Consider the following 27,192-nt stretch of genomic DNA (forward strand, 5'->3'; position numbering starts at 1 on the left):
CGATAAGTCGAGATGCCATGAGGCCCTGTTTCGGTATTTCTCGCTAATTAGCACTAGATCAGCATTTACTTCTGCAGCGAACTCTGCTGGTAACTGGTGAGCAGTTGCACTCCGGTGCATGTTAATTTCTAAAATTGGGATCATGCCATTCGCACCCTAGCCCTTGCCAATTCAACCCTGAAGATTGGACACCAACGCTCTCACCAGACGCGCCTCGATCCCTGCAGGGAACGCAACTTCCGCTTTCATTACAGGTTTTCGCTTGATGGCCTACTTGGTCGCATCTCCGGCATGATGTCCTCTTGTCCGGTCCGTTGTATGTTGCTGACGTGTGTCCATAGTCCAGACACCTGTAGCCCTTAGTGCGGACTATCCGCATTGGTACCCTACATACTACCCATCCAATTTTGGTTCTTATGCTGCTAAGGAGCAACTACTGGAAGGATGATGAAGGAGGTAAATTGCTCCCGAAATATATATCTACACTGTAAAATAAAAATTGTAGTTTGAAGTAAGCTACTAGTCTATCAATTTTAGGCTTGACTACAAATAGAAGACAATATCTAACCTCTTCAGATTATTGTATGAACAAAGCTGCTACAGAGGAACAGGAGAAAACTGTACTCAAGTCAATTGATGGATCCTGGATGAAGAGAGGATTTTCTTCTTCATTTCGTGCTGCAGCTGCTATAGGAGTGCTGACTGCAAAAGTGATAAACATTTCAGTGAGTAGCATGTTTTGTGTGAAGTTTGGGAAAAGAAATTTGGCACTGAAGGATATAAGGACTTCATCGATACTCATTGGCCTGTCTGCAATGCTAACTATGAAGGGAGCAGTGAAAGAATGGAGGTCAAAGATATTCTTGAAATTTTTGAAAGGTCAGTGGATTTAAGAGGTGTTTGCTAGTTGAACTACACAGCTGATGGTAACACAAAAAATCAAAAGCAATATCTGAAGCTAAACCATATGGAGAAGATCATCCTATTAAAAAAAAAGAACGTGTTAACCATGTTAGCAAGGAAGGGTAAGGTGCGACTACAGGAAGCCAATGTTTCAGTGTAATGGAAAAGAAAAATGTAGAAAGGATTGCAAAGTCAGAAGCCCAAGCAGTAGGTGCAACAAAAGAAGCGAAGATCTCCTTTAAAGAAGCCAGGAGAAGAGCCCATGAGGAAGCCATTGAAGAGGATGGAGTACGGCACAGCCCAGGAATTGATTCAAACTGGTAAGAATCGTTTTATCTGAGTTTTTATAAAAAATTCTCTCTTGTTAAGGTTTTGTGTGAAACAAAACCTTATTAGAATCGAGTCGGTGTCTGTATGTCCGTCTGTCTGTCTGTCACACACAATTTATTCGGAAACGGCTGGACCGATTGTCATGAAAATTGGTGAGAGTATGTGGGCTGCTGTTCCCTTTACATGCAGCAAGTGGCACTATTTTGTCTGGAGTTTAAGGGGGGGCTCCTCATACATGTGACTGGAGGGTGCAAAATCTCGTTTCATAAAATGTGGCCATGTGGGGTATCAAACGAAAGGGCTCAATTAGTACTTTTCGAAACTGATTCTACATTTCATATCGGGTGAAACATAGAGGAGCAAGGACTCAAAATATGACCATCAAAAAGTGTAACAGGTCTCCTTCTCAGAACCTATCGCACCGAAAAATCTGAAAAATCAATCAAACACAAATTGAGAAAAAGTCTCGCTTTTGGACGAAACAGTACGATGAGACCAGCGCCGTAGACCTATTAAAAACTAAATTACACGAAAAAAATTGTCTTTACTGAAAAAACGGCCGCACCCCTCTTATTGTCATTTTTTCTCAATTTCAGGAACCAAAAATTTCGGGGAGGAAGTATGGTTGACGCGCTATGCCCCACTTTATAACAGTTGAGCTGAAAGGTTCGTAGGCTAACATACAAATGACGCCTCTAGTATTAAATCCATATGATTTTTAATTTACCCTTCAAAAGACACATGCACAAATTTGACAGTTGCCGTATTATTAGTTTGTGGGATAAAATAGTTTGGGTAAAGCAACTTTTGTTAGTTCGAAAGAAATGGATGAAAAGGAATTTTGTGTGTTAATAAAACAATACAGCTGAAAAAAATATTGTTGAAGGCAAGGCGTGGCTTAATAAACATGATTCGGGCTTTGCATCAGAAAAATCAACGGTTGAGAAATAGTTTACTAAGTTTAAACGAGGCAAAATGAGCACCGAAGACGATGCACACAGTGTTACCTTTTCGTCGCTATCAAAAAGGTCCACAAAATAATTTTGGATGAGCGCAAAGTGGCGTTTATCGAGATAGCTGAGGCTCTAAAAATATCAAAATAACGTGCTGCATATATCGTACATGCACCGTGTTACAAATCAATGAAAACGATGGCAAACGTGCGTGAATTGGGCTTGCTTCCGCATCCACCGTATTCTCCAGATCTGACCCTCAGCGATTTTTTTCCCGTTCTCAGACGTCAAGAGAATGCTCGCTGCAAAGAAATCTAATGCCAATAAAGAAGTAACCGCCGAAAAGGAAACCTATTTTAAGGCTAAAGACATATCGGACTATAAAAGTGGTATCGAAAAATTGTATGGTCGCTATAACGGTAGTATCGCTTTCTATTAACTCCATTGCCTGTTGTTAAGATGGCTTATTCCAGTCCCACCCTGAAGATGGCAGACTAATCCGGCAGAACGTTAGGCTGCACAATTTTTAATAAAAATAAAGTCAACTTTCGGTCAAAGTTCGATTTTTGTGAACACTAATTCGTCAAGACGCCAAATAGCTTTTAGGGATATCGAATTGATGCAAAATTTCTCTCCAGTTTTCTCCGTGACATGAATAATTCCTGGCTTCTCACTTGAATTTGGGTTCCATATACTGATATCGAAGATAACTATATTGAATAATAAAATCAAATTTTATAAAAAAAAATTTGTTTCTATGTTCGCCTCAACTTTTCAGCCCAATTGTTATATTCAAAGCTGAAAAATTCTATGGGATAACTTTATCAATTTTATACTCAGTCCATCTAATAATTTCCAGAAGTGCCAATGTGAAATTCTCAGAGTGCACTGAGGTTAAAATTGTTATTTAGAACTAAAAATGCTTCAATTACGAAACGGCAACTTTCATTTGTTTAACTTCTCAGATGTAAGATTAGAAAGACATTACGGAAACTACTGCCCCGAATTCCAAAGCGGAAATCCCAACTATCATTGACCTGTAACTTAAAGCTGAATACATTATAGTGAAAACATGAATTATAATTTAGAGTATTTATTCATAATAAACCACACTTATTTAAGTCAACAATGATCTCCCTCGGATAACAAACACCTTTCTCTCAATTTCGCAATCTTAATAGACTAGAGCACGATAACTATCTAATTTCAGCTAATTTCTAATGGAAGCGGCTTAATTGGTTACAAAATATACACAATATGTAAAACATAAACTAATATTTAAATAAGGACTCATTGTCATCATATCTACACAACACTATCTATCTAAAGATTCAGTCAGTTCTTCATTTGTAACACCTTCTCTTTCTGCTTCCCTTCGATTTTATCAATTACTTGGTTAGCTTCGTGATAATATGGTTCCAATGCTTCACGCGTTAGTTCGTGCCAATCAGCGATCCTTGGATAATTTTTGAATGGATTGAATCCCACAGCCTCTGCAAATGAAAAATATTTGTGAAATTATATTTCGCATTGAATTGACTTTAATAGGACGAACAAATCTTACTTGGTTGATCGATTTCGCAAATCGCTAGCAAATCCGCAATGGTGATATTCGATGTGATCATGTACTTCTCGCCCTTGAGCCAATGCTGCTCGAATTCCGCCAGGCATTTGTTTAGCCGCGCCTCGCTTTGAGCAACCTTTAAAATAAGAATATATTTTTAAAAAATCCTGCGTGTTGTATAAAAAAGGCTTCTTACTTGTTCAGGATTGGGTTCGGTGTTGGTCAGCTTTGGTTGTAGCCACTTTTGTCGGAAGTAATCCGTGCAGCACGCGCGCATGTTCCCATGTTGCCATTCCATGTATTCATCAATTCGCGCCCTCAAGGCTCCTTTGTGAGGGTACCAATGCTCAGGAACGATTTTTTCCCGAACTAAGTATCGGAAGATGGCAATGCTTTCAGAAAGTTTGAAGTCCTCATCCTTAATAGCAGGGACTTTTTGGAAGCGGTTTATGTTGTTTTTGAAGTCATTGGATAGATGTTCGCCTATGGAAGGATATGAGAAAAAGGTGAGTAATGTTAGATGATTTGGAAATCAAAACTAATCACATAATATATATAATAATCAGTATTATACTTATTTCAACATAGTTGCATAAAGTTTGAAGCGAATATTATTTGTATACTCGATCATACTTGAGTAACCACTAAGGTTTTGTAGCAGACATGTGTTTGAGGCATTTTAAGGCTTCTTGTAAAGTAGCCATGCAGTTCATACTCACTGAAGAAAATAACTCGTTAATACCTCTGAAAAAGTGTCAGAAATCTCGTGTGTAAAGCACTCAGGTCATATGCCATCTATGCCCCATCCCGTATCGAGTAAGATATAATTAAAGCGGCAAATCGCAAAAATGAACCAGAAATGAATACATTGATTATGCATAAGTACATTTTCTAACGTAAAAGCTAAGATCCTCTCGATACTATTAAGAAGGCGTAGACCGAAAGGGAGAAGCACAATCTTATAGTAAACATTACCGAAAGCCAGTGGATAGGGACATCTACTCATCCCTGTTTTTACCGTTGCTGTGTTCAATTACAAGGGCAACCTAATACACCAAATATAGATTGAAGTCCTGATATTCGCTAATTCTTAAGGTAATCGTAGCAGCTGATCTATCAGATGATCCTTTTATAAAGCTGATGCTAATTTATCCTTAGTCAACCACTGTATACTAGACGAACACTTCTCTGATAAGCTGAAGAAATACTCCGATCACTAAAATTCGCCCTAAAATGAATGGAATCTCAGCAAATATCCTTAAAATTCTTTAAACGAGTTTCCGAGGCAATAAAGCGATTAGCTTTTTTTGGGGGATACCTCCCCAATTCCCAATTTCTAGTTCTTCAACTGATTGATATACACAGTTGAGCGTTCTTATCCTAATATAAGGGAGTCAAAACCTCTAAGATGGCGGTGAGAAAAACGAGGCAGCAACTCTGTTGGCCGGACTAAAACCAAATGGCCGAGGAGAACCTCTACTTGATGGCACCGGAAAACGCTGCAATCACTATGACTTGCTGGTCGTGATGTAGAAGGCGAATGCTCCAAAGCTTATATAGGTGATCAGACTGGAGCCCGCACGAAAGCTCATCTGAAGTGGCTTCGGTAACAAAACCTTACAGGGGTATGCTGGTATCTTGGGAACCGGGATAGCCCTCTGAATTTACATGTCTCAAGAGAATTTCTGGTTCGTATATTTTCAGCTCGGTTGTAGCGGTTGACCTTCTAGTATGAGTTTCACGGGGTTTGTGGTTACATTCAGACCTTCAGGTCTAAAACGTACAGTTGCCTGTCAACACGTATGTCATATTGCAAAGTTCGCTAGAGATTTAAGTAGGTCTTGCATCCACCAGTGCATCCACCAGGATGAATGCCGAGCCATGCACTCAATATAGGCCGGTACCGTGGGGTTAAGTCAACTCGACAGGTACCCACGTTCAACCAAGGACGTAATACCATCGTGGCGGGCATTTGTAAGGTGGCAAGGTGTCATGTGATGATAGAGCAAACCTCTAAGGAATTTGATTAAAGCAGTATATTCTATGTATTGACGTTGATTTATTTTATGCCTATTTATTAAAGTAGCAAAAGATGGGGCGGTATTTCACAGCCAGAGAAAGGTCCTCGCTCTTGAGGATAGGGATGATAAGGGCCTCTTTTCAGAGATGGGGAAAGAAGCATTCTTCTAGACTTTGTGAAATGTGTTTTCTACAGTTAAGAAGGAAGAGTTTAGGAAGCCCATCGGGTTAAGATTACCAATAAGGAACTCAACCAAGGGGGGTTGAGGAAGAAAACACGGAAAAGAAGTAGATGCAGAGAAGGCCGCAGAATTATTGTGAGGAGTTGGCAGTGGAGTCGGCAAAACTGATAGAAGAAGAGAGAGATTGAGTGGGATTACGAGAAGGGGGGGGGGGGCAGGACGGCTTCGATGCTCAATAAGTACCTTTTATCTTTTTCTTCAGCCTTTGTCCCGTTCACAAGCGGGGTCGACTCGTCGTGATCGGTTTCGCCATTTGGCTCTATCGAATGCCTGATCTGAGTGCAATCTCGAGGCTTTTAAATCCCCATCCAGCGTATCAAGCCACCGTTGTTTCGGTCTGCCTTTTGCCTCCAATCTTGGCAAATGAATTCCCGTCAGCACGAATCGCATGACCATACCATCGAAGACGCCTTTCTCGCAACTTTTCCACGGTCGGTGCAACCCCATAACAATCGTAGATGTCCTCATTTCGGATGTGATCAAAACATGTGACGCCACTAGTTCAACGTAACATCTTCGTCTCCATTACCGCAAGACGCGCGTTTAATTAATCATTGACTTCACAATAGAGCATATGGCCCTAAAGTCAGCAAGGTGGGCATCATTCTTAGAAGCCCGAAACTCTGCCGCAGTGCATGTATCATGCAAATGTTATTAGGAATCTCCGTTGTGAACCAAGTTGGGTACGAACGTAGGCGAGCAAGGAAAGAAGGGACATAAAAGGAGAGGAGATCGGACAGGATACTGTAAAAGGTATTTAGATCTTGATCACACGTTGAGTAGCTTAATATATGTACCCAATTGAAAGACGCTAAATCTGAGTTCAGACCGTCAAAGTTGGCTTTGCGGAAGTTGAACTTAGGAAATTTACGCTCGGATTTGGAGTTTGAACGAGGGAGCTCCGCTTCAAATTCAAGCGCGGGGTGATGAGCATCAGTTTTGACACACGGGGATGTACAAGGAAATAAAAAGAGGTGGCGTTCGGGGAGGTTTGAAAGGTTTGGAAAAGACCGAAAGTGCGGCGTAAGGAGTTTTTGGTGGCATTGAAATTCAGGGCAGACCAAGTGTTCATAAAGGAAGGAAGTAGAAGGGAAGAATGGGAGAGGTTACTGGAAGGAAGCCTTGGATGATTGGACCAGTGTAACATGGGGAAGTTAAAATCTCCACAAAGAAAAAAGGGAGGGAAGGGAATCTGACAGTAAGGAGTTCAGACAAAGTATCAAACAATTCTTCATACAGGTGACAACGGCGTGCACAGGGGACGTACACGTAGAGCAATACAGTCAAAACTAAAGAAAGTCAGAGGAACAAAAGACGAGTTCGGCGGGAAGTGTATCTTTTATTGCAATTAGGACCCACCGCCGGTGGACTTACGAGATGCATTCCGGTCCCTGTCACAGCGAAAAGTGGAGTACCCTTCGGGGAGCTCGGAGTTTAATATGGCATCCTCCAGCCAGCTTTCGAAGATACAGATGGCATGGTGTTGCTGACCCAGGGCGAATAAATTGAAGGCCCCCAGCTTGGTTCTTAAACAACATTCTGATAGAACTGACGGATAGTAAACATGATTCTAATTATATTACTCGGCGAGGTAGGCGGGTTGTCCTGAAATTTACCCGCGAATTATGGCGCTTGTATGACTTAATGAATACACCTTCAGGCCAGACAGAAGGGTTGCCGAGGACGTCAACTTTGTGAGGATAAGTCACCTTGAAAGACGAAATCATCTAGCCGGTGTTTTTGTCTTTTGTCAGTTTGACGCAGGACAGAGGAGAATATAAACCAACTTAGCTCTTTATGTACTTCAATACATCGTCCGTAGAAGTTGCGAACACTAGCCTGGAGATAAAAAGCTGTTTAGGTAAGGACGCCACCTTTAGCCAAGAGGCCGCTGGTATGAGAAATGCCAGGATATATGGCAGCGGTGGGAAGTGGGGCTTTGTTGACGAATGGAACGTTTCCAAACGTTTCTAATCATTTTCACCGCATAATGACTCACTTAGGCAGTGATTGCTAAATAGCCTCCTGCATAGCTTCAAAAAGGCAATTAAAATTTGTTCAGTTTCTCACAACACCTCCCCAGATTGAAAATGGATTATTGGCGTGATTGTCTTAAAACCTCTAGGTTGCTTGAGTTCCCGTCCAACTTATTTTTCTGTTGCCTGATTTATGGGCTTGGTTTGAAGGTGGAACGGACGGCCATTCTCTAGTTATTGGGACGCATTTATTATATTTTCACAACCTTTAACAAAAATTTATTAGTAGCCAATTAACAACAAATATGCACCCTTCTTACAATTTTCAACATCGAAAAATTAAATATATTTTTACATTTTGTTGTTCAAAATCAATTTTTCTGTTAATCACACGTTAGTCAGCACCTATCAATTTTAGTTGAGCGCTTTGATAAAAAGTCACGCTTAACCCCGTGAAGAAAAACGTTTTCAAACGTTTCTAATCATTTTCACCGCATAATGACTCACTTAGGCAGTGATTGCTATTATTTCACTCTTAATCAGTGCAAAACAATAATTCATATGCGTACGACAAATACCCGACAGTTGGTGATTAATGAGATAAAAATAAATTATCTTTCGGAAAGTTATTAGCGAATATCATCAGCTTTCATATCAGTGAAAAATTGAAGAAAATTATACAAAACAAGGAATTAGCCCGCATCACACAAACAAGTTCATGAACGAATGAATGTTGATCTTTTGGTTTAAATTTTAATTACAATTGAACGATTTTTTTCATTTCCAAGCAAAGATAGTCTTTTCGTTTCATTTCAAGACCATATTCAGATAATTCTTTTGCCTTTCGCAAATGTACAGACGAAAAACGCTCATCAATGTCGAGACTTCAGGCTTGATTATGCAACAAATTATTCCTAGACCCCAAATCTTTTCATTGACGTGAAATGTTTTTAAGTAAATAAATTATTTCACGCAACAAGAAGTGCTAGATGTAAAAGATACATATCTACTCTTATATTTCCTAGTGCATAAATAGTTGGATATAGTGGTGGCGCTGATCTTGTACCGGTTTTTCAGTACTACGAGCATGGACTCCGCAGCCTCCTATATTTGGTCAAAGCCGACACAGTGATTATCTTTTGTAGTTCAAGGTTAATAAGTTTAATTTTACGGATAAACATACATATATGAACAGTTTTTGTGGAAATTCCTCTTCTTCCGACTCAAGCGCCGAATTAAAAACACATAAATTGTTTATTTTTATCGCATACCGAAACGAAAGAGCAAGTCATGCTGAAAATAACTTTTTTCCATGGACTAAAAGAGTTTAATAGCTACGACGCATGGATATAAGTGTTTGTTTCAATTCTTTAATTACATTTTAATGTTGAGTTAGTCAATTATTGTTTTGATGAAAGTTGAATAGACTGACTATTACTCTTCATTCCATTCAACTTTGAAATCGTCTTGGAGGGTTTACATACAATACTAGAAAATATTACGACTGCTTGTCTGAGGTCCTATTAGGACCCAAACCAAGGGGGAACAGCATACGCCGAGGGCTGTGTGGCCACTGGGGAGCTTGGTCTTTAGTATGCGAACTCTGAATACCTTGGGCACCTTCAGTTTGAAATAAGACCCTTACCCTGGTGGCCGGGCTAGCAAGCTGGACATCCTTCCCAGACTATTCGTGGGACCAAGACATTCAATTTAAAAAAAAAGACAATAAACCGACGATAGAAGAAGTGATGATGCCAGACGCATCATCGGAGGACGAGCTGCTAGCGCCCAGCCAGGAGATAGTAGCCGCCGAGAGCAGCACACTCGGTCGTAGCACAGTGTGCTGAAACAAACCGTAGGGACCTCCCGAAGCGAGGCGGCAGACGGACTAATGGTTTTCAACCTGGAATCGACTGCCATCAAGCTGGGTGTAGCGTGTACCAGACATAGTACTCCTAACTCGAAACTCTCGACGTCGGGGGATCTCTCCAAAGTAAAGACCGACAAGAACGTAGATCACCGGAAACCAACTAAAAAGTGAACGTCCACTGGCCAGTACCAGAAGGCTATGCATATTCTCTTCAAGATTGCTAAGAATAAGGAGGCCGGTAATGTCGATGAGCGGGATGAAAAAGACCTCGCTAAATGTTGCATTGTTTGCGATATCTACCACTCTCAAACGCCATCGACCTCAGGACGAGGTCGAACAAGATCACGAGCGGAGCAGAGTGGGAATTCCGCTAGCGGCAAGCTAATGCCGGGAGTGTAGGCAGTGTTAATACCAAGCTGTCGGAGATGTTCATTGAGCATCTCCTGGATACCAGAGTCAAACACACGGGATACATCCGCACCTTTGATTCCTCTCAGGTGATCGAGGAAGAACCCCAGACAAACAGTCAACCTTGAGTGTTCCGCTTTGCAAAACCGCACGACGACCTAGATGCAACCGACGCCGCCAACGAGTTATTGGAGGAACTGACGAACTCCCAAGTAAGCAGATCATGCTGAGGGTAACGCAGATACATCTGTAGCACTCGAAATGCGCTTCGGCTAATCTGCTTGTCTACACGAGCCCTGGGTCGGAGGCGAACGAACCATCAAAGAGCTCCAAAGCAAATATTTTAATTTATTCCACAGCACAAGCGACGCTGATCAGGACAGACCTAGAGCATGTATCTTCGCGAAAAAGAGTCTGCACGCTTTTCTGTGTCCGTCTTAGTCGTGGTGAAACTGAAGCAAGCGGGGGCAGAGAACGTGGATATTTCCTCAGGCTCCACGACCGATCAGCTCCGCCAGAATAACTTCAACATTTGACGAGCACCATAGCAACAAAGAAGGTCAACCTGTCGATAGGCTACGACGCTAATTCAAGGCATAGAGTTCGGGGTAGCTCGGAAATCAACGAAAGAGGTGGGTAACTCTTTGATTTTATTATCACTACAAACCTATCGGTGTGTAACAGGGGCAATCCACCAACCTTGCATTTCTCCAGCCCGGAGAACTGTGATGGTTGGGAGGAGGTTCTTCATATCACCCTACTAACCGACAGTGGGATCCTTAGGCCGGAGAACTGGAGTTTCTCACCAGAGATCCTTTTCAGATCACAGTTGGATACTTTTTAGTCTCTCCAAACCCTTCAGAGACCCCAAGAGGATCGACTGTAGTAAGTTTGGTCAAGTAATTAAGAACCAACTCTCCAGTGCGCAAATTCGCAAGATTAGCCCAACAGGCGAACTGGAGTCAATGGTCGGGACTCTGGAAAAGGCATGCCATACGGCCTTTAAAATCTCGTGCCCTGCTAAATACAGAAGGAAGACAATGCCACTGTGGTGGAATGAAGATCTCTCCAGCCTCCGGAAGCTGACCAGGTAAATCTTCAACATCTGTTACCCACACAAAAATATTCCAGGACGGAACATTCTGGTGAAACCTTAGAGTTGCTGGTTCAGGCTTACTTTCCTGTCAGCGAGGAGGACTGTGAGTCAGAGCCTTACTTGGAGGGTTTGCGGCCACCCCAGTCGTGCGAGAATATCAAATCGGAATTACCGAGGATAAAATCGGCTGGCCTACAAACAGCTTGTCCGCATATAAATATCTGGTCCTGGACATCTACTTAAGGGCAATTATGGGGAGAACACCTTTCTCCAAGTACGAGCATGCCTACTTTACAGGCATATCCTTAGAAACCGCTCTCCATGAGATAATTGGCACGGTTGAGCGGTCACTGCAGTATAAGCAGTATACCCTAGCTGCCTTCTTGGATATAGAGGGAGCATTCAACAACGTTAGTACCAACGCCATCAAGGAAGCCTTGGCCGGTAGTGCATTGGAGGGGTATCTTACGCATTGGATTATATCCATGCTAAGTACCAGGATAATACAGGATAAATGACCAGAGCTGTGAACAGAGGTACGCCCTAGGATGGCGCCATCTCTCTGGTACTCTGGTTAATAATAATGGACGAAATTTTACGAAGATTGGAGAGGAGCGGGGTGAAGGCTTACGACATGGTGATATTAGTATCAGTGATGTTTCTGTACATTATGAACGACAAATGGAACCGATGTCATTCACCACCACGGGCTGAATGAACAAAGATTGGTTCTCTCCCCCAATGCAAAGTATTTGAGTGTAATCCTGGATCCAAAACTAACTAGACTGAACATAGACCTGAGGGTTAAGAACGCCTGTATAGCCTTTTGTGCCTGCAAGAAAATCTTCGCAAAGAAATAAGGCCTCCGGCCGAGGATGGTTCTCTGAATGTTTACCTCTGTGGTGCGTCCCATCGTAACGTATTGCTCTATTGTATGGTGGCAGGCTTTGAACAAAAAGTACAATTGAACGAAGCTTAATAGGAACCGCGTATGTAGGTGCTAGTGAGCTCTGCAGTCCTCAATTAAATACGTTGTAGCGTGCAGTACCGTCAGACCACGTGAGTCCAGATGCTGGACAGCGAAGCCCCACGGCCACAGTAACAGCTTTTTTACTCACCACCTTTGGAATTTGGATCCCTTTTTTAAGTGCATGGTACACCGCACCCCCCAAGTTTCTAGAGGTTCAACAACGAAAATGCAGAAACGACTTTTCAAAGCTCGACCATTCTAAATGTTTCTTTCTTGCCAACAAATCTAAAGAAAAGGAAATTTGAAATTCAAGTAAGTAAATAGAACAATTCCTACCAACCAAATGGAGAGCCAGTCGAACACAAATTTTCCAACGAGTCAGGCACAATTATCCTTAGACTAATCTTTGTAGAAAAAATATGAATTTTTTCCCAAGAATTCATGTAATAAATAAACAGTGGTATTCATTTCATTCCAATCGATTATTTCGCTCCAAAAGCCAATATTCGCAAATGGATTTATTTTCGCTACATTCTATACTTCCCAATCCCCTCAATATCAAACGACATTAACAAATTACATAGGCGGATTAAAAGAAAGACTGAGCACAATAGGTCTTTATAAGTCGCAATATAAGTACAGTCGGCCATTAGCGCTCGTACCTACATAGCATATATACATACAAAGCACATACTTCATCTATAATTGCGCCAGATAATTAAATTCCTGAGTCACAAAGTATACTAACTCTGCAATCACATAATAATTAACATATGGTGTGTAGAGGCACCGTGAGAGTGAAAATAGATAAAAACACTTTGAGAATGGGAAATGACAAAGTGATTTGAATTAGTTAGTAAATAATTGAATTAAAAATCATTTATGAGATTTATAAAATTTCATTTGATTATTATTGTAGAGAAATAGAAAATTTTCCAGTAAATATTACAATACATGCAAAGGTTTGATAGTTAAAAGTATAAGATTTGTTCGTAGATCTTGACACTGATAAAAAATAATAATATAAGGGTTGATTGTTTTGAAACTGGCATATACCCTTACAATGGTAGATTATGTAGTTGCACATTAGATCCAGCTCCTCCCAGTTGACCACATGCTGTTAACTACCAGGCCAAAACTACGTCAAAAACCAAATAGAGGGCGAATTTGGACCGTTTAGGTCTGCCTGTACCTAAATGCAGCTGTACTGAACTATTCTCTAAATATACACTTTCTCCTTCTTTTGTAGACAGTCCAAGAAGTTACTCGTGTTGGGTTGGCAAATTATAGATGGGTAGGTAATGTATAAAATATCACAAAAGTGATATAACCTTAAAGTGTAATATCACATTACCATCAACTAGTGCGATGCAAATATCACAAAGCATCACAACATCCAGTAGAGAAATGATGATGATATGACTCTTGTGGTAAGTTATGTTTTTAAGATTCGCGCTAATGTGATATCACATTACAAGATATCACTAAACATCACCAATCACCAATGCTGGTTTGCAAGCTGTTTTTTGCATATGAAAATATCTTACTACGTCAATATCAATATGAAAATTTCATTCTTCATTCATGCCTATTGCCGTCCCTGTATATTTTATGTTAGGGATATGATAAATTCATAGCAAATATTATTGGCAGTCCTTGTTAGATACGCCCCAAAGATGTGTGCGTTTTTGATTTTTCGACGCCTGCACTCTGCGAGTGGAGGGGTGATGAAAACCCTTAGAGCAGTCATACACAGAACGCAGTCTGAGGTTTAAAGTTTTGCGAGAGTTCCCAGCGCACAAGGGCAGCGGTCAATTATTAACGTGTCAATTATTAGTGTCCATTTTCCAGAAAAGAAGCACTGTTTTTGGGGAATCTTCATGAGAAGATGAAGAATTATATTCTACTTCTGTTGAATTACTTCAATATGAAGGATGATTCTTTATTGATTTTCACATTCCAATAAGCTTCAGTGAATTGTATAATTTAACAGAACATGATATACAAAGGCAAGGTACCAACTGAATTAAGGCGCCAGCTCTTATAATTCTAGTTCGCGGCTTGAAGCTCGGCACTTCTGATATGACAGACTTTGCGGATTTTCTACGTATGAATATTTAGGTGTACGATGGTTTCACTCATACATAGCTCGTCGTGTAGACGCGTTGAACATACCTGACATTCAATTCGAGGTAATACTGATATTTTATCCCTCAGTAAGTAAGAATTTGACGCTAAAAGGGACAATTTTGACCTACTCATATCCAGTTTTCCTCCAAACTGTATAACTGCTGCATATTAAAACCTATATTACTTCAAAATTTTACGGATCTAGGATGAACTTATTAGGGATTCGTAATAAATTTACAAACATATAAATATGCTTGTGCAGGTATCGGAACAGAGGGAGGCCTAGATGCAACATGCACGGACCACCATATTTTTTACCTCTTCCTCTTTAAAATGAATTTCTAAACTAACATTCGCCGCGAAAAGTATTAATTGAGATATATTCGACGAAAAAAAAATGTTGCATGCATCTTTTGCGGGTTTGGGTCCCCTCCCCCACCTTAAGTTTAGCGTAGAAAAATATAATTCACGGCATGCGTGGAGGTTCACAGGTCCAACTTTTCTACCTACCTTTCGTGTTAGTAAGTGTACCATTTTCTGACATAGATGGGCCGTCAAACAACCAGTGAACCGATTTTGATAAGATTTTGTTTGCAATAAAATCAGTTTTCCGGAAACTATCAAATCCCAATGCTTTTTTTGCAAGCTAAGCTCCAACTATTCTCAAGTTTGGCTACAATTTTTAAATCTCTGCACTAAGTTGGCGTGCGAAAAAAAATAACTGACTTGAATATCGATGGTGTTGTTAAGCATTGTATTCAACAGGGTGCCAAACTCGTTGATTATTCTTCGGGTTCTCATAATTGAATGACCGATTTTCTTAAACCGGCTGCTCAGTAAGATCGTCACCTATTTGATTATCACGCTACAATTGATCATGGGGGACACTCGAAATAGATCCTGCGACCAAGACAATAGACACGTTCCACCCCAACACTAAGCTTATAGACTATCTACTCCTGCTTCTTGTTCATTAAAGAATATACAAACCAGGTAGGTTTAAAGTTTCCCAAAGTGATCCGAGATTGATTTGGCCTCAAAAAGATTTTCCATCGCATCCTAGCGAGTGTAGAAAAAAGAGAACTTGAAATCTACTGTCATTGGACGTGATGGTTTGCTGCTTTAGCTAGTTGTCGGGAAAATCGGCATTACGGCAAACAGATTTGAGTTGTCAACCTGTACTTTGCAGCTGAGTTTCGAGTCATTATCACTGAGTTGTTATGTTTGGATTGTATGCGTTAGTACATATAAGGTGGAATCAATTAGGAGCGAGTGGCCAGCGAGAACGTTATTATTATTCTGCTAAGGAAAAGTCGCACCGCGTCCTTGAAGAACTATTGTGCCCTTTTTACCTATTGATCATAGTATCTCAAGCAGGCCTATAACCGTTAGGAACTTTAGTATGTTCCCTACTTCCAGATCTTTCAGCTTTCCATCTGGTATTAAATGTTCTCCCAGATGTCTCGACCTACTTTGCACAAATGCCGGACACTGCTCCAGGACGTGTATGGAGGTTTCGTGATCCTCCTCACAAAACCTGCAGGCAGGGTCCGTAGATATCCCTAGGTGATAGTTCAGCCGACAATGACCAGTGAGAATTCCCACTATGATTCGGAGGTTCTTTTTGGTGAGGTTTAAGCAATCCTTTGTGCGTATGGGTTCGTATCCCCCAATAAGCACCCTGGACTGCTCCATTCCCGGTAGGCCCGCCCAATATAGTTCCCTCAACCGTTCCTTTTCATTTCTTAGATTCATAGCCATGAATTCCACAAAAGGGTTCTGGCCCGTGTAAAGGCGTTCCTGCTCCCTTCTTGGCTAGTTCGTCCGCTGCCTCGTTGCTTTCCAACCCAGCATGGCCTGGAACCCAAAGTATCCAGACCGTGTTGGACGAGCCGAGTGTATTCAGTCTCTCAAGGCATTCCCATACCAGTTTAGAGTTCACCTGGTTGGACCTAAGTGCCTTGATAGCTGCTTGGCTATCGGTGAGAATAGCTATGTTTTGCCTCCTATAGTTCCTTACCAGATTAAAGGAGGCACATTTGTCTATAGCGTATATTTCCGCCTGGAATATGCTAGTGTACCTGCCCATTGGCTCAAAGTACATTTTCCTTGGACCAATGACACCGGCACCCGCTCCCTCTGCTGTGAGGGATCCGTCAGTGTACCAAGTAATCAGTTGCTGGTTTAAGCCGTATGTCACAGCCACGCTCTCCCAGTTTGCCTTGTTACTCTAACGTGTTTCAAACTTCTTATCGAAGTGAAACTTCGTTGTCATGTTATCCCTTGGTATCAGTAATTCGGGATACCGCCTGGAAAGAATAGCAATTTTCCTTCATTATTCATTATTAGGCAGCTCCCCACCTCACTCATACTACCGGCCTTCCTGAATATTGCCCTCCTTGCGTGCATCTGTATGTGCAGATGGAGGGGGGTTAATCCCAGAAGGACCTTCAGGGAAACGAGAACTTTACTAAATTTGCTGGCTTTACAACAGCGATTCCATTACGAATCGTGTACTAAAAGGAAAATCTGACCATGATACGGATGCGTCAAGCGGAAGTTCACTTCAAGAGCACCAATAACAATCAGGATGACGCCAATGTTCAAACATGAATTTAGCAGCTATATGACAAAGTAAATAACTACCTAATGAAATCTCGAATCTTAATTCATATTATTAAATCGAGAATTGCCAAGTTAGTACAAAAACACATTTCCATCAGTGAAAACCCCATGGTGACACCTCCATTCTAACCATTTGACGCCAGTCATTTTGTTTTGATGAAGTTGTTGGTAAATATAATATGGCCTCAAGGTGCGCCGGCCGGTACCAAGCTACGTGTCTTCATATACCTTGTTTTTCTGATAAGTTATCTTGAAGATTGTTTGCTGACATCTTGTTGTTTATATTTTTGTTATCTTTCTATTTATTTTTTTACAGAACTTACGCAATGTGATTTGGATTTCGAAATATGATATATCAGGTCTTATATTGTAGATTGATATGGGGAATAATACATATTTGAGTATTGATTATTTATCATTAAAAAATTTCACTGATAATGTATAAAGATTACTCATAATTCATATAAGTGTACTGTACGTTCAAGGACTATGGGAGAGCATGCTTTCATTGTGAAATTGAAAAAAATATCTTTGAGAAGTTTTTTTTTTGAAGCCAAATTGTTGCAGATCCGGAAGTTAATGAGTTTTTAGATTTTGTTGAATAACAACCAATATTAGAGCGATATATTTTGATTTTTGTGGTGCAATCTAACAATAGTCAGATAACTGAAACTATCTGCCTTTATTCATTATTGATTATCCTCCACTCAACTTATTGACTTGAAAAATTATGCCTACAATCCAGTACATGAGTTAAAATCAGTCTATTTGTAGAGTATCATTTATTTGCTGCATGACCAATCTTCGAGCATTGTATTGAATATGGATTTGATAGTAAATTAATAAGATAATTAATCAGCCCATTGAATACTGACAATATTGTTCTCTGAGTGAAGCACATCACTGTAGCTATGCCATAAAAATAATATGTATGAAGCGTAATCACGCTTCTCCTCAATAGCATTTATGTATTATCAGCCTAGACTAGGTGTTCTAGGGAATTATGTGATAACTCCAACTCATATATTTAATTAAAAACTAAATGACCGACATTGACTGCTTAGGTTTAATGATCAGCATCAATTAAAGATAGTAGGGCTTCTTTGATTTCAATCAGATAATTGCTGTGCGATTCCTATTTGATGCAATCACTAATGTTGAACTCAGCTTGAAAGGACATACATACATAGTTGGATGGCTTCCATATAATGACCGGAAGGACTAATCATGATTCTTGCTATTTATATTCACAAAAATCTGAATACCCGTATTGGTATCTTTCTCATAAAGATAAGAAGTTGCAAAAATAGCACAGGAGAGAAATACCTTTTAATATCCCCTTCCTGAAAAGGATATATACCGGAGCAAATTGCCGAATAGAATACAGTAGTCTCCTTCATGGAATAGCATCGCTGAAAAAGAACATGGTCTCCGTGACGTGATGATGAAAGAGAAATTATTGAAAGTCTTTCAGAGCATGATCCTATTAGGTGCTATGTCCAGTATTTCGGACGTCCTTATATCATCGAGTATGAGCCAGAATCTTGCGTCTCTGTACTCAAATTAGTAAAAGATATCCTTGAAATTGCGTCAGTCAAAACGCCGATGTCGTCAACCTCGATCGTAGGTTGGTGTTTTGCAGAATCAGTTGTATTCTTATCGAAATCCCACTTGGTTGATTTCAGTGAATGCATGATTTCTTTTACATTAATAGCGTTTATGCCACAACGGACAAAACAGCCTTTATCGGTGAAAGCTGCGGATGTCTACATTGCATTTAAGCATATCACATGCATTATAAAGAAATCTGCCAATCCTCTATCTGTCCTTGAGAGGAGAATCTTATCGCAAAACTTGAATTTTGCCCCTGTGGCGGCTATTGCAAAACAATTTGTCTGATAACTTTCAGCAATTATGAAATAATCATGATATGACTCATTCATTCAGGGGCTAACCATTGTTTGGCTGACTATCACATAAATTTTTTTCAGAAACGCTGATAGCTACTGACATGGAATATGGTGAAAAGGTTGGAGTTTCGAACATACGGTTCTATATTGCCCGTGTTGTGGTTCAATCTGTAACCCTCTGGTCTCCATAAGATAGCCAAGCTCTTTCGCGTATCTAACTTCTTAATGGGTTGAATGGGCAACTCGGCAAAGGCCAGTGATGAGCCTTGTCTATGTCTGGATCAAGTCGACTCACACCTCCCAGTAGTAGCCCTGTATAACCATTAGACAACCGTCGTGTGGTGAACAAACGTGAGCGGCGTCCCAGCGCACAGTCTAATACAGAGACCGCTGAACCTGGCAAGAGATATAAATTACACCCACCGATATATGATACAATGGAAAAAACAATGGAGTGTATACCCCAGGTAGCAGACCAGTTGTACTGCAAAATCCACCCCTTCAGGAGTTCGGTCCTACAGATTTTGCGGAGAATCTTTTATTACTAGGTCACTCCCAGTGAAGTGACGCAGCCCGAATGTAGATGAATCAAAAGGATTCCACTCAGATGAAGAAGAATTGGCCACAGAAACTGGCGGGATCTTGCAAACAAGAAAAACGTCTAAGAAAAGAAAGGAAAAGCAGACTCGTCACCGGAAATCAGTAGACAAAGTCCCACGAAAAACGATAAGGCGAAAAATGTAATGAAATTGCAAGTAAAACTTCCTCCGCTGACTAATATTAGCGAAATCGATAAGCGCCAGAAAGTTAAAAGCCTCCTATCGGCAGCCATGATAAAGGAGTACTCAATAGTTGCTCTAAAAAACAATGTTTGGAAAGTACATACTGCTAACGCAGATGATTACAAAGAAGATTTCGCTCGACTTTTCCAGTTCATCGAAAGCCCCTTCAATTAAGGACAAGGTGATTTTAACGTACAAAAATGGAATAGGAAAGAACCAAGTAGAGTCGAATTGATCGGCCAATTACGCTACTCCCTACTACAGCCAAGCAAATCATTGTGGATCGAAATCATTTCACAATCCAACAGATGCAAAAAAGTAGATGTGCTCAGCCATGTTTCTCGATGTCGCCCAGGGGTTTGATAAGGTGACATGAAGGTCTTTTGTATAAATTGCATAGGAATATCCCAGAAGAATTTTTCGATATCTTAAAATCATATGTATCAGGCGCTCTGAGTGACATACGAAGGAGCCTGCTCTAAACTGAAAAAAAAATTACAACTGGTGTACCGGATACCAATGATATAGCTTGCTGTGAACAAACCAAAATAGCGATATTTGCGGACGAAGCTACCACCCTTACTATAGGTAAGACTACAGAAGAAATAAAAATAAAGTTACAAACAGATATTGACGACATTGTAGAATGGACCAAAAAATGAAGATTTCCACCTCTTAAAAAAACTTCTTACAGTTCCTTAATGACATATACGTTGTCTCATGTGATGCTGTGTCCTCCCTTAATGATATGCCGTGCAATCATGAACTTCAGCGTTGCACTCTTCCTTTTCTTCTCCCTGGTCTTTCCGCTTCTCACTAGTACTCTCCCCAGCTCCCAAAAATCAGTCTTTTTGTTTGTCCTAATGTATATGTTTTAGCTCTTCTGACAATCTGGACACGTTAATTTATATATTCTGCTGGATTCATTCTTTAATTTGCGGTCTTTGTACTGATGAAGGGAGTAAGTTGCTCCCGAAATATATATATACACAATAAAATAAAATTGTAGTTTGGAGTAAGCTAATAGTCTGTCAATTTTAGACTTACTTACAAATAGAAGATAATATCTAACCTCTTAGAGATGTAACAAGTAAACAAATTCAAATTCAAATCAACGCCCATGTGGCTCAAATATTACAAAATACCAGACAAGCTCTGACCTACCTGCATATGCGATAGGAAGTCAATGGAAAGTTACTCAATAGTAAATTCCAAACAGAATTGTTCACACTATGCAGTCTCTACTAATAGACTTAGGCCCATTAATGTGGAAGGAAAAACGAATGGGAACTCAATGGAAAAATACAGCTTGAATGGCCCAAGCGAGGCCCTATCTTTGAATTTCCAAAATAAAGACAACCTACAAAGTATTCGATGGAGTTTCATAGATAAGATCTTCTGGTTATGAAGAATTGAAGTTATCATTCGAATGGTCAGAAATGAATTAAATTTGGATTAACGATGAGTAACTTAATGATTTCTTTTGGGGAGTTTAGTAGAAAACTCTTAGAACTAATGTTATCAACGCTCTAGAGATAGTATTATTAAACTGGTATTTCTTAGCTTACGTGCACCGGGTCTCGATATGAGTATGAGTATTCTAAAGTCCTAACTGCCACCGATCATAGAAAAGAGTGGTGAAAAAGTTGATAGCAAAGGGAATAAACGGCAATTCGCTAGGTGAAAAATAATTAGAACAAGTCGGGAAATTAGAAGCTGGACACGGGGTATGGGACTTGGTATGAAAGATTTTGTGTATTTCTCATATATTTTAGTGGACATTTGCCCTAGTTTGCAATGTATATGCATATATTATGTTAGACAATTCACTTTAGTGTAATCTTAACATTCAAAGTCTTAGATTGTAGTAAATTTGCACCAAAGCGACAACTTTTGAGCTATGATAATTTTGTTATTAATAGTGCGATTTCCATCAAACTTGATAATATCAGAGTATATATATAGTATTGGGGAATTCTATAATGCGGTATAGAGAAGACTTAGGTACCGTGTAGGGCATTGATACTTTTCAAATCTTTCGGTTAGGCAGTCTCTGAGAATGACCCCCTCAAATAAGTGATCACTAATCGAGGCCTTTCATTTACAACTCCACACGACTATGCGCGATGGCAAAAATATATACTCCTTTCAAATGTATTGGGACTCCTTATGCGCACTGTAGAACGATTTTATCTACTGTACACGTGGGCGCTTACAATTTCACCCATCGTATCGAATTTCAGGTCCATTAGTATAACCATTTCTGAGAAAAGTGCGTGTGACAACCAGATAAATAACGAACCGATTTGAATAAGGTTTTGTCCGTTTGTTTGTCCGTGTGTCACGCCTGATTTACTCGGAAACGGTTGAACCAATTATCACGAAATTTGATGAGAGCGTGTATTCTGTGAATTCCTTTACATATAGCATTTTCTGTTGAGTTTAAGGGGGGACTTCGCATGCAGGCGAAAATGGGGTGTAACATTTTTTTCATAGAATATGCCCATGTGGAGTTTCAAAGGAAGGATGGTATGGGGCTGGTATAAATGTAATTACAGCGAAGAAAATTTAGTTATTGTTGAATTGTCTGAAGGTAAACGAAACCGATGAATTGCTGATATTTTTGCCGAAGTGCGGAATGGATGGGATTCTGGGAGGGTTTGAGCTAGGCCTGTATAGTACAACGATAGCGTCCTAGTTATGTGAGATATTGCTGGTGAGATGAGATTGATCCGGAATGGAGGAGCACTTTTGGGTTCTTGTCCTCATCCAAGGTTTATAAAGATAGGGCATTTACCGCACTTATGAGGGAGGAGTTGTTGTGTACTTCCCGACAAAGTGTTTATTTCTAGATCTAGGTGATTTTTTCTCTTCATGCTTGCTGTCTTCGAAATGTCCTGATGGAGGAATTCGAATTGAATTGTAGTTTTCTTAAGGTTTTGATTGCATCCACCCTAGGAGCTCTTTTCAATTGAATATTTAATAAGCACACTTAGGCAAAGATCATGTGCTAGTATGTATATATGGTTGCAAGACGTACCTAGCAATGTAATATTAGTCCCTTTTTAATATGCGATCTATCCATTGATTTGTTTTGCCTTCTGGTCACATCGCCCACGGGTAACAGGCCTATATAGAACCTAGGTTTTTTTGTTGTTCACCTTGACTATTTGGCTCGCTTTCCAAATCCAAAGCCATTTGACCAACGTTCAGGATTCAGTGAGAGTCGGAACAGGTGTCATCAGTGCAGTCGAGGTGTTTGAGGAAATCATCCATTGAACAGCTCCACGTTCTCCAGACAAGGCAGCATGAAAAACGCCACCGACAACAAGAAGAAATAATATCGGTGACAAGATGCAATCTTGGCGGACTCCGCTTTGCACATCGAATTCCTCTGAGATTTTACTTTGATGCAGCACGCGACATTTCCCGCCATCCGCCTCTATGGTGATAACTAATACTTTCCCTGGAATGCTACTTCTGTGTAGAGCTTCCCTGTTCATACTTTCGAGGGCCTTCTCCAAACCGATGAAGAGAAGATAAACCGAAAACCTAAAGTTCGCGCACTGTTTCATAATGATCCACAGAGTGTTAATGAGGGCAATACAAGAGAATCCAAGAATGGGTTTCTCTTACGGCCGATTAAGCTTTCGAGGTGTCCCTTGATGCGTTCCAGGATTATTTTACTTACTATCTTTGCAACAGGAGGGAGGACACAGATACACATCCAATTGTCGCTCTCGAGACAGTTGCCTTTTTCTGGAATTTTAACAATCGCCCCTTCTTCCACTCTCTGGGAAAGGTGTCTGATTCTCAGGATTTCCGTATGACTGTAAATAACTCTGCGAGAAGATAGTCAAGCCCACCGGCTTTACATCGTTTGAGTGCATTGATGGCCGAGATTGTTGCTTTTCTGTTTGGAGGAGCAGTCCGTATCCGCACGTTACGGTGATTAGTGACTTCATTTACAAGAGGCAGAACTTCACAATAGGGTTAAAAATCGCAGTGAAATGTTAGTTCCACCTCTTCAGTTGCGCGGCATCGTGGAAGAGAGCGACCGTTAACGTATCTCGTAGGATCAGTGAAATGTTTGCGACCCCAAGCGAGTTCCTTCATAATGCGGTATATGCTACTGAAATCATTGTAAATGTGGTAGCTTCCGCTTCCCTCACCAGCGCAATAACAAATTCCCTTTTATCACGGTACACACTAGATTCAACTTTCTGGGATTTCGCACGGCATGGGAGTTCGAGCGCGTCACGCTCAGCATCACTCGCAGCGGTCAATAGATCCTTCAATCCCTTCCGTTTATCGATTCGCTTCTACGATTCCACGGTCAGCCAGACTCGACGACGAGAGCATTTTTGATGGCGAGAGCAGCTGGATCATTTAAGCGACCGATGTTACACTTGTGGGTTGTAGCTCGTCAATCCTGCTCCTCTCTTGTTACGCACATTCGGAAGACAACTGATTGCCAGTAAGGTATCATCATTATCATCATCAACGGCGCAACAATCGGTATCCGGCCTATTATCCCTTATCTCATTGAAATTCCTATTCCGCTCACCCCAGAAAACTCCGGACCGGGACGCAACATTTTTTTTTAAAGAAACTTATTTACTTGGAAAAACCTGTGCTCGAACTAAAGGCGCGATGAGGTTTAAAATCATTCACTTACGCTAACTGAACCTAACATCATCATCATCAACGGCGCAACAACCGGTATCCGAACTAGGTCTGCCTTAATAAGGAACTCCAGACATCCCGGTTTTGCGCCGAGGTCCATCAATTCGATATCCCTAAAAGCTGTCTGGCGACCTGACCCACGCCATCGCTCCATCTTAGGCAGGGTCTGCCTCGTCTTCTTTTTCTACCATAGATATTGTCCTTATAGAATTTCCGGGTCCTCATCCATACGGATTAAGTGACCCGCCCACCGTAACCTGTTGAGCCGGATTTTATCCACAACCGGACGGTCATGGTATCGCTCATAGATTTCGTCATTGTGTAGGCTACGGAATCGTCCATCCTTATGTAGGGGGCCAAAAATTCTTCGGAGGATTCTTCTCTCGAACGCGGCCAAGAGTTCGCAATTTTTCTTGCTAAGAATCCAAGTTTCCGAGGAATACATGAGAACTGGCAAGATCATAGTCTTGTACAGTAGGAGCTTTGACCCTATGGTGAGACGTTTCGAGCGGAACAGTCTTTGTAAGCTGAAATAGGCTCTGTTGGCTGACAACAACCGTGCGCGGATCGGTCAGTTAAAATCCAACTAGCTTTATGACAGCTTCTGTGTTTCAACAATATGTTACCAATGAGGAGGCAGTGGAAGTTGCAGCAATTTACAAACCTCCCACTATCGTTACAGTCGTCAAGACCTTGTTTCTCCATCACATGTCCGAGTATGGTGTTATCAGAGTCCACTTTGGCATTCAGATCACCCATCACGATCACAAAGTCACCTTTAGGAAGTCTCTACTGGAATTGTTCATAGAAAGTATCTTTCTTCACTATATTGGAAATCTTCATTGGTTGATAGGACTATATATGTAATTGCGGTGCTCCTTAATCAAAGTTTTCCGGTCAGAATCCTGTCAGAAACCGACCTCTAGGTCAAAAGAATGCGCCTTGCGCTAGCCGCCTGTTAGAATCCGACACCGCGTCTGCTATCACTTGACTTTCCAGAGTACAAAGCAAATTGAAATTAATGTGGGAGGCGGGAAAGGAGCACTCTCCAGAATCCCATCGTTTACGCGCAGTATGTCCAGCTTATATCGTTGGAATTCTGGCTGGAGTTGCAGTCTAAGGACCTTCGACACCGTTGCAAAGTATGAAAAAGTTAATTTGCTCCGTTTTAGGGCACACTCTTCATGTTTGATTTGTTGTCTTATATGGTTAGAGTTCTGAACCAATGCACCATTTTGGATTTCTGCGTTTTTGGATTAGGATTGTGTAATTTTCGCATGCGTCAATGGAGAGGAGCAGTAGAGCGGGATTCATTATTACCACTTGCAGCTCTTTCTCCGTGGACGAATATTGAATTTCATATTTGCTGATGTCAATTTGAAAAATGTTTACCAAAGTTGTTTTTGTTAGCGCACATTGACGGCTGCAGTTTAAAATTAAATTTCCACACAAATCGAATACGCATAATATGGTAATGGCGATGTTGACTCTATTCCACCAGTTTTCTAAAAATATTCGCAGTTCTTTGCAACGCATTTTTGTCTAGTCACAGTAGCCACCGGAGCTCATAAACTATTCATAATACCGGTCTCTGTGCGTACATGAATGTTCGTTAATTTAATTCGTAAAAAGAATATTTGAATGTATTTTGTAGCGCGAACAGCTTTGACGTTTTTATCGTATTTGTATTAGCAATTTGATTACTTATTAATCTATAATACTTGCAACTGAAAATGAAAGTCATCCAACTGATATGGATACATTGCCACATTGTATGACCCAAATGAAAGGGAAATGATCTTTCCCAACAATCCATCCAGACGCGTCTAAGTGAGTGTAATTGCTTAGCTTCGAATTTAATTGAATGAAATTTCAAGTGGGAAAGATGCAAGCAAAGGGCGGAATATTGAATTAAAGTGCAGAGAAAAGATGCAAGATTTGTTTTCTGTCGATATGCACTCTACTTCCTCGAAAGTAATTTCTTCTGTCTTTAAAATACATTTACAGGCAACTTACATATGAACATCAGAATAAGTTTCATTAATGGCAGCAGAACTTTAATTCTTGGTTTTATGATAGGATTTTCAATACATTGCGATATGCATATGTGGGGCATATGTTCGAGCAATCACACTATCCAGAATGTTAGATATTGCATACTAACTTCCGCGGTCAGAACTAGGCACTGAATTACTCACCTCTCATCAGCGAAATCGATACGGCTTCATAAGGAATTTTCGATGCTTCCAAAAACATATAAAGGGCCCGGCATGGCTGGGACAACAAATCGAAGTAGAACTTTATTGGTTGGGTCATTTTCACTTGGTAACAATTCACTTCAGTTTTTCGCAGAAACTAGCAACGAGCGACTTTCTCGAGACTTTCAGGCCAACTGCTTCGCAACACGGAAAAACCAGTAAACTAGAGTACTATCAACCTCGCCTACAGGGACACTGAGATGCACCAGAGCAGCTACTATCCGCTGAAATATTCCTTCCCGATTTGCGTCTGACCAACTTCAATGCCGGACTGCTTCTGGAACTAAACGTGATGTGGAACATGCACAGAGTGGAAGCCACGGAGTGTTCAGTATCACTGGTGATAGCGTTGTGCGGAGGAAAAACGTAAACAAACCCCCACGTCAATGCGCGGCTTGTTCGCTTGCTTGCTTGCTAACAATCCATAACAGTCACGCAGAGTCGGTCACAGCAAAGAAGAACCAACAGAT

At 40.7% G+C, this 27,192-nt stretch overlaps 1 protein-coding gene across 1 annotated transcript; it reads right to left on the reverse strand.

Moving 5' to 3' along the window:
* Positions 1 to 3,263: 3,263 nt before the first annotated feature.
* LOC119657738 (glutathione S-transferase theta-3) lies at positions 3,264 to 27,192 on the reverse strand. Its single transcript, XM_038064780.1, has 4 exons — positions 26,663 to 27,192; positions 3,947 to 4,233; positions 3,751 to 3,886; positions 3,264 to 3,679 (listed from the first exon to the last, which is right to left on the reverse strand). Exons 1-4 carry the CDS (start codon positions 26,778 to 26,780, stop codon positions 3,522 to 3,524), a joined length of 699 nt encoding a protein of 232 aa, XP_037920708.1. The 5' UTR covers positions 26,781 to 27,192; the 3' UTR covers positions 3,264 to 3,521.

Source organism: Hermetia illucens, chromosome 5 (assembly GCF_905115235.1).
Source record: "Hermetia illucens chromosome 5, iHerIll2.2.curated.20191125, whole genome shotgun sequence".
Lineage (NCBI taxonomy): Eukaryota > Metazoa > Arthropoda > Insecta > Diptera > Stratiomyidae > Hermetia > Hermetia illucens.

Bases quoted from the DNA above. Each gene is read 5' to 3' on its own strand.
- LOC119657738 (XM_038064780.1), bottom strand. From the start codon at position 26,780: ATGACCCAACCAATAAAGTTCTACTTCGATTTGTTGTCCCAGCCATGC. The intron at 3,887-3,946 runs GTAAGAAGCCTT...CTTATTTTAAAG, and splicing joins CCGAACCCAATCCTGAACAA to GTTGCTCAAAGCGAGGCGCG. The intron at 3,680-3,750 runs GTAAGATTTGTT...TTTCATTTGCAG, and splicing joins TTGCGAAATCGATCAACCAA to AGGCTGTGGGATTCAATCCA.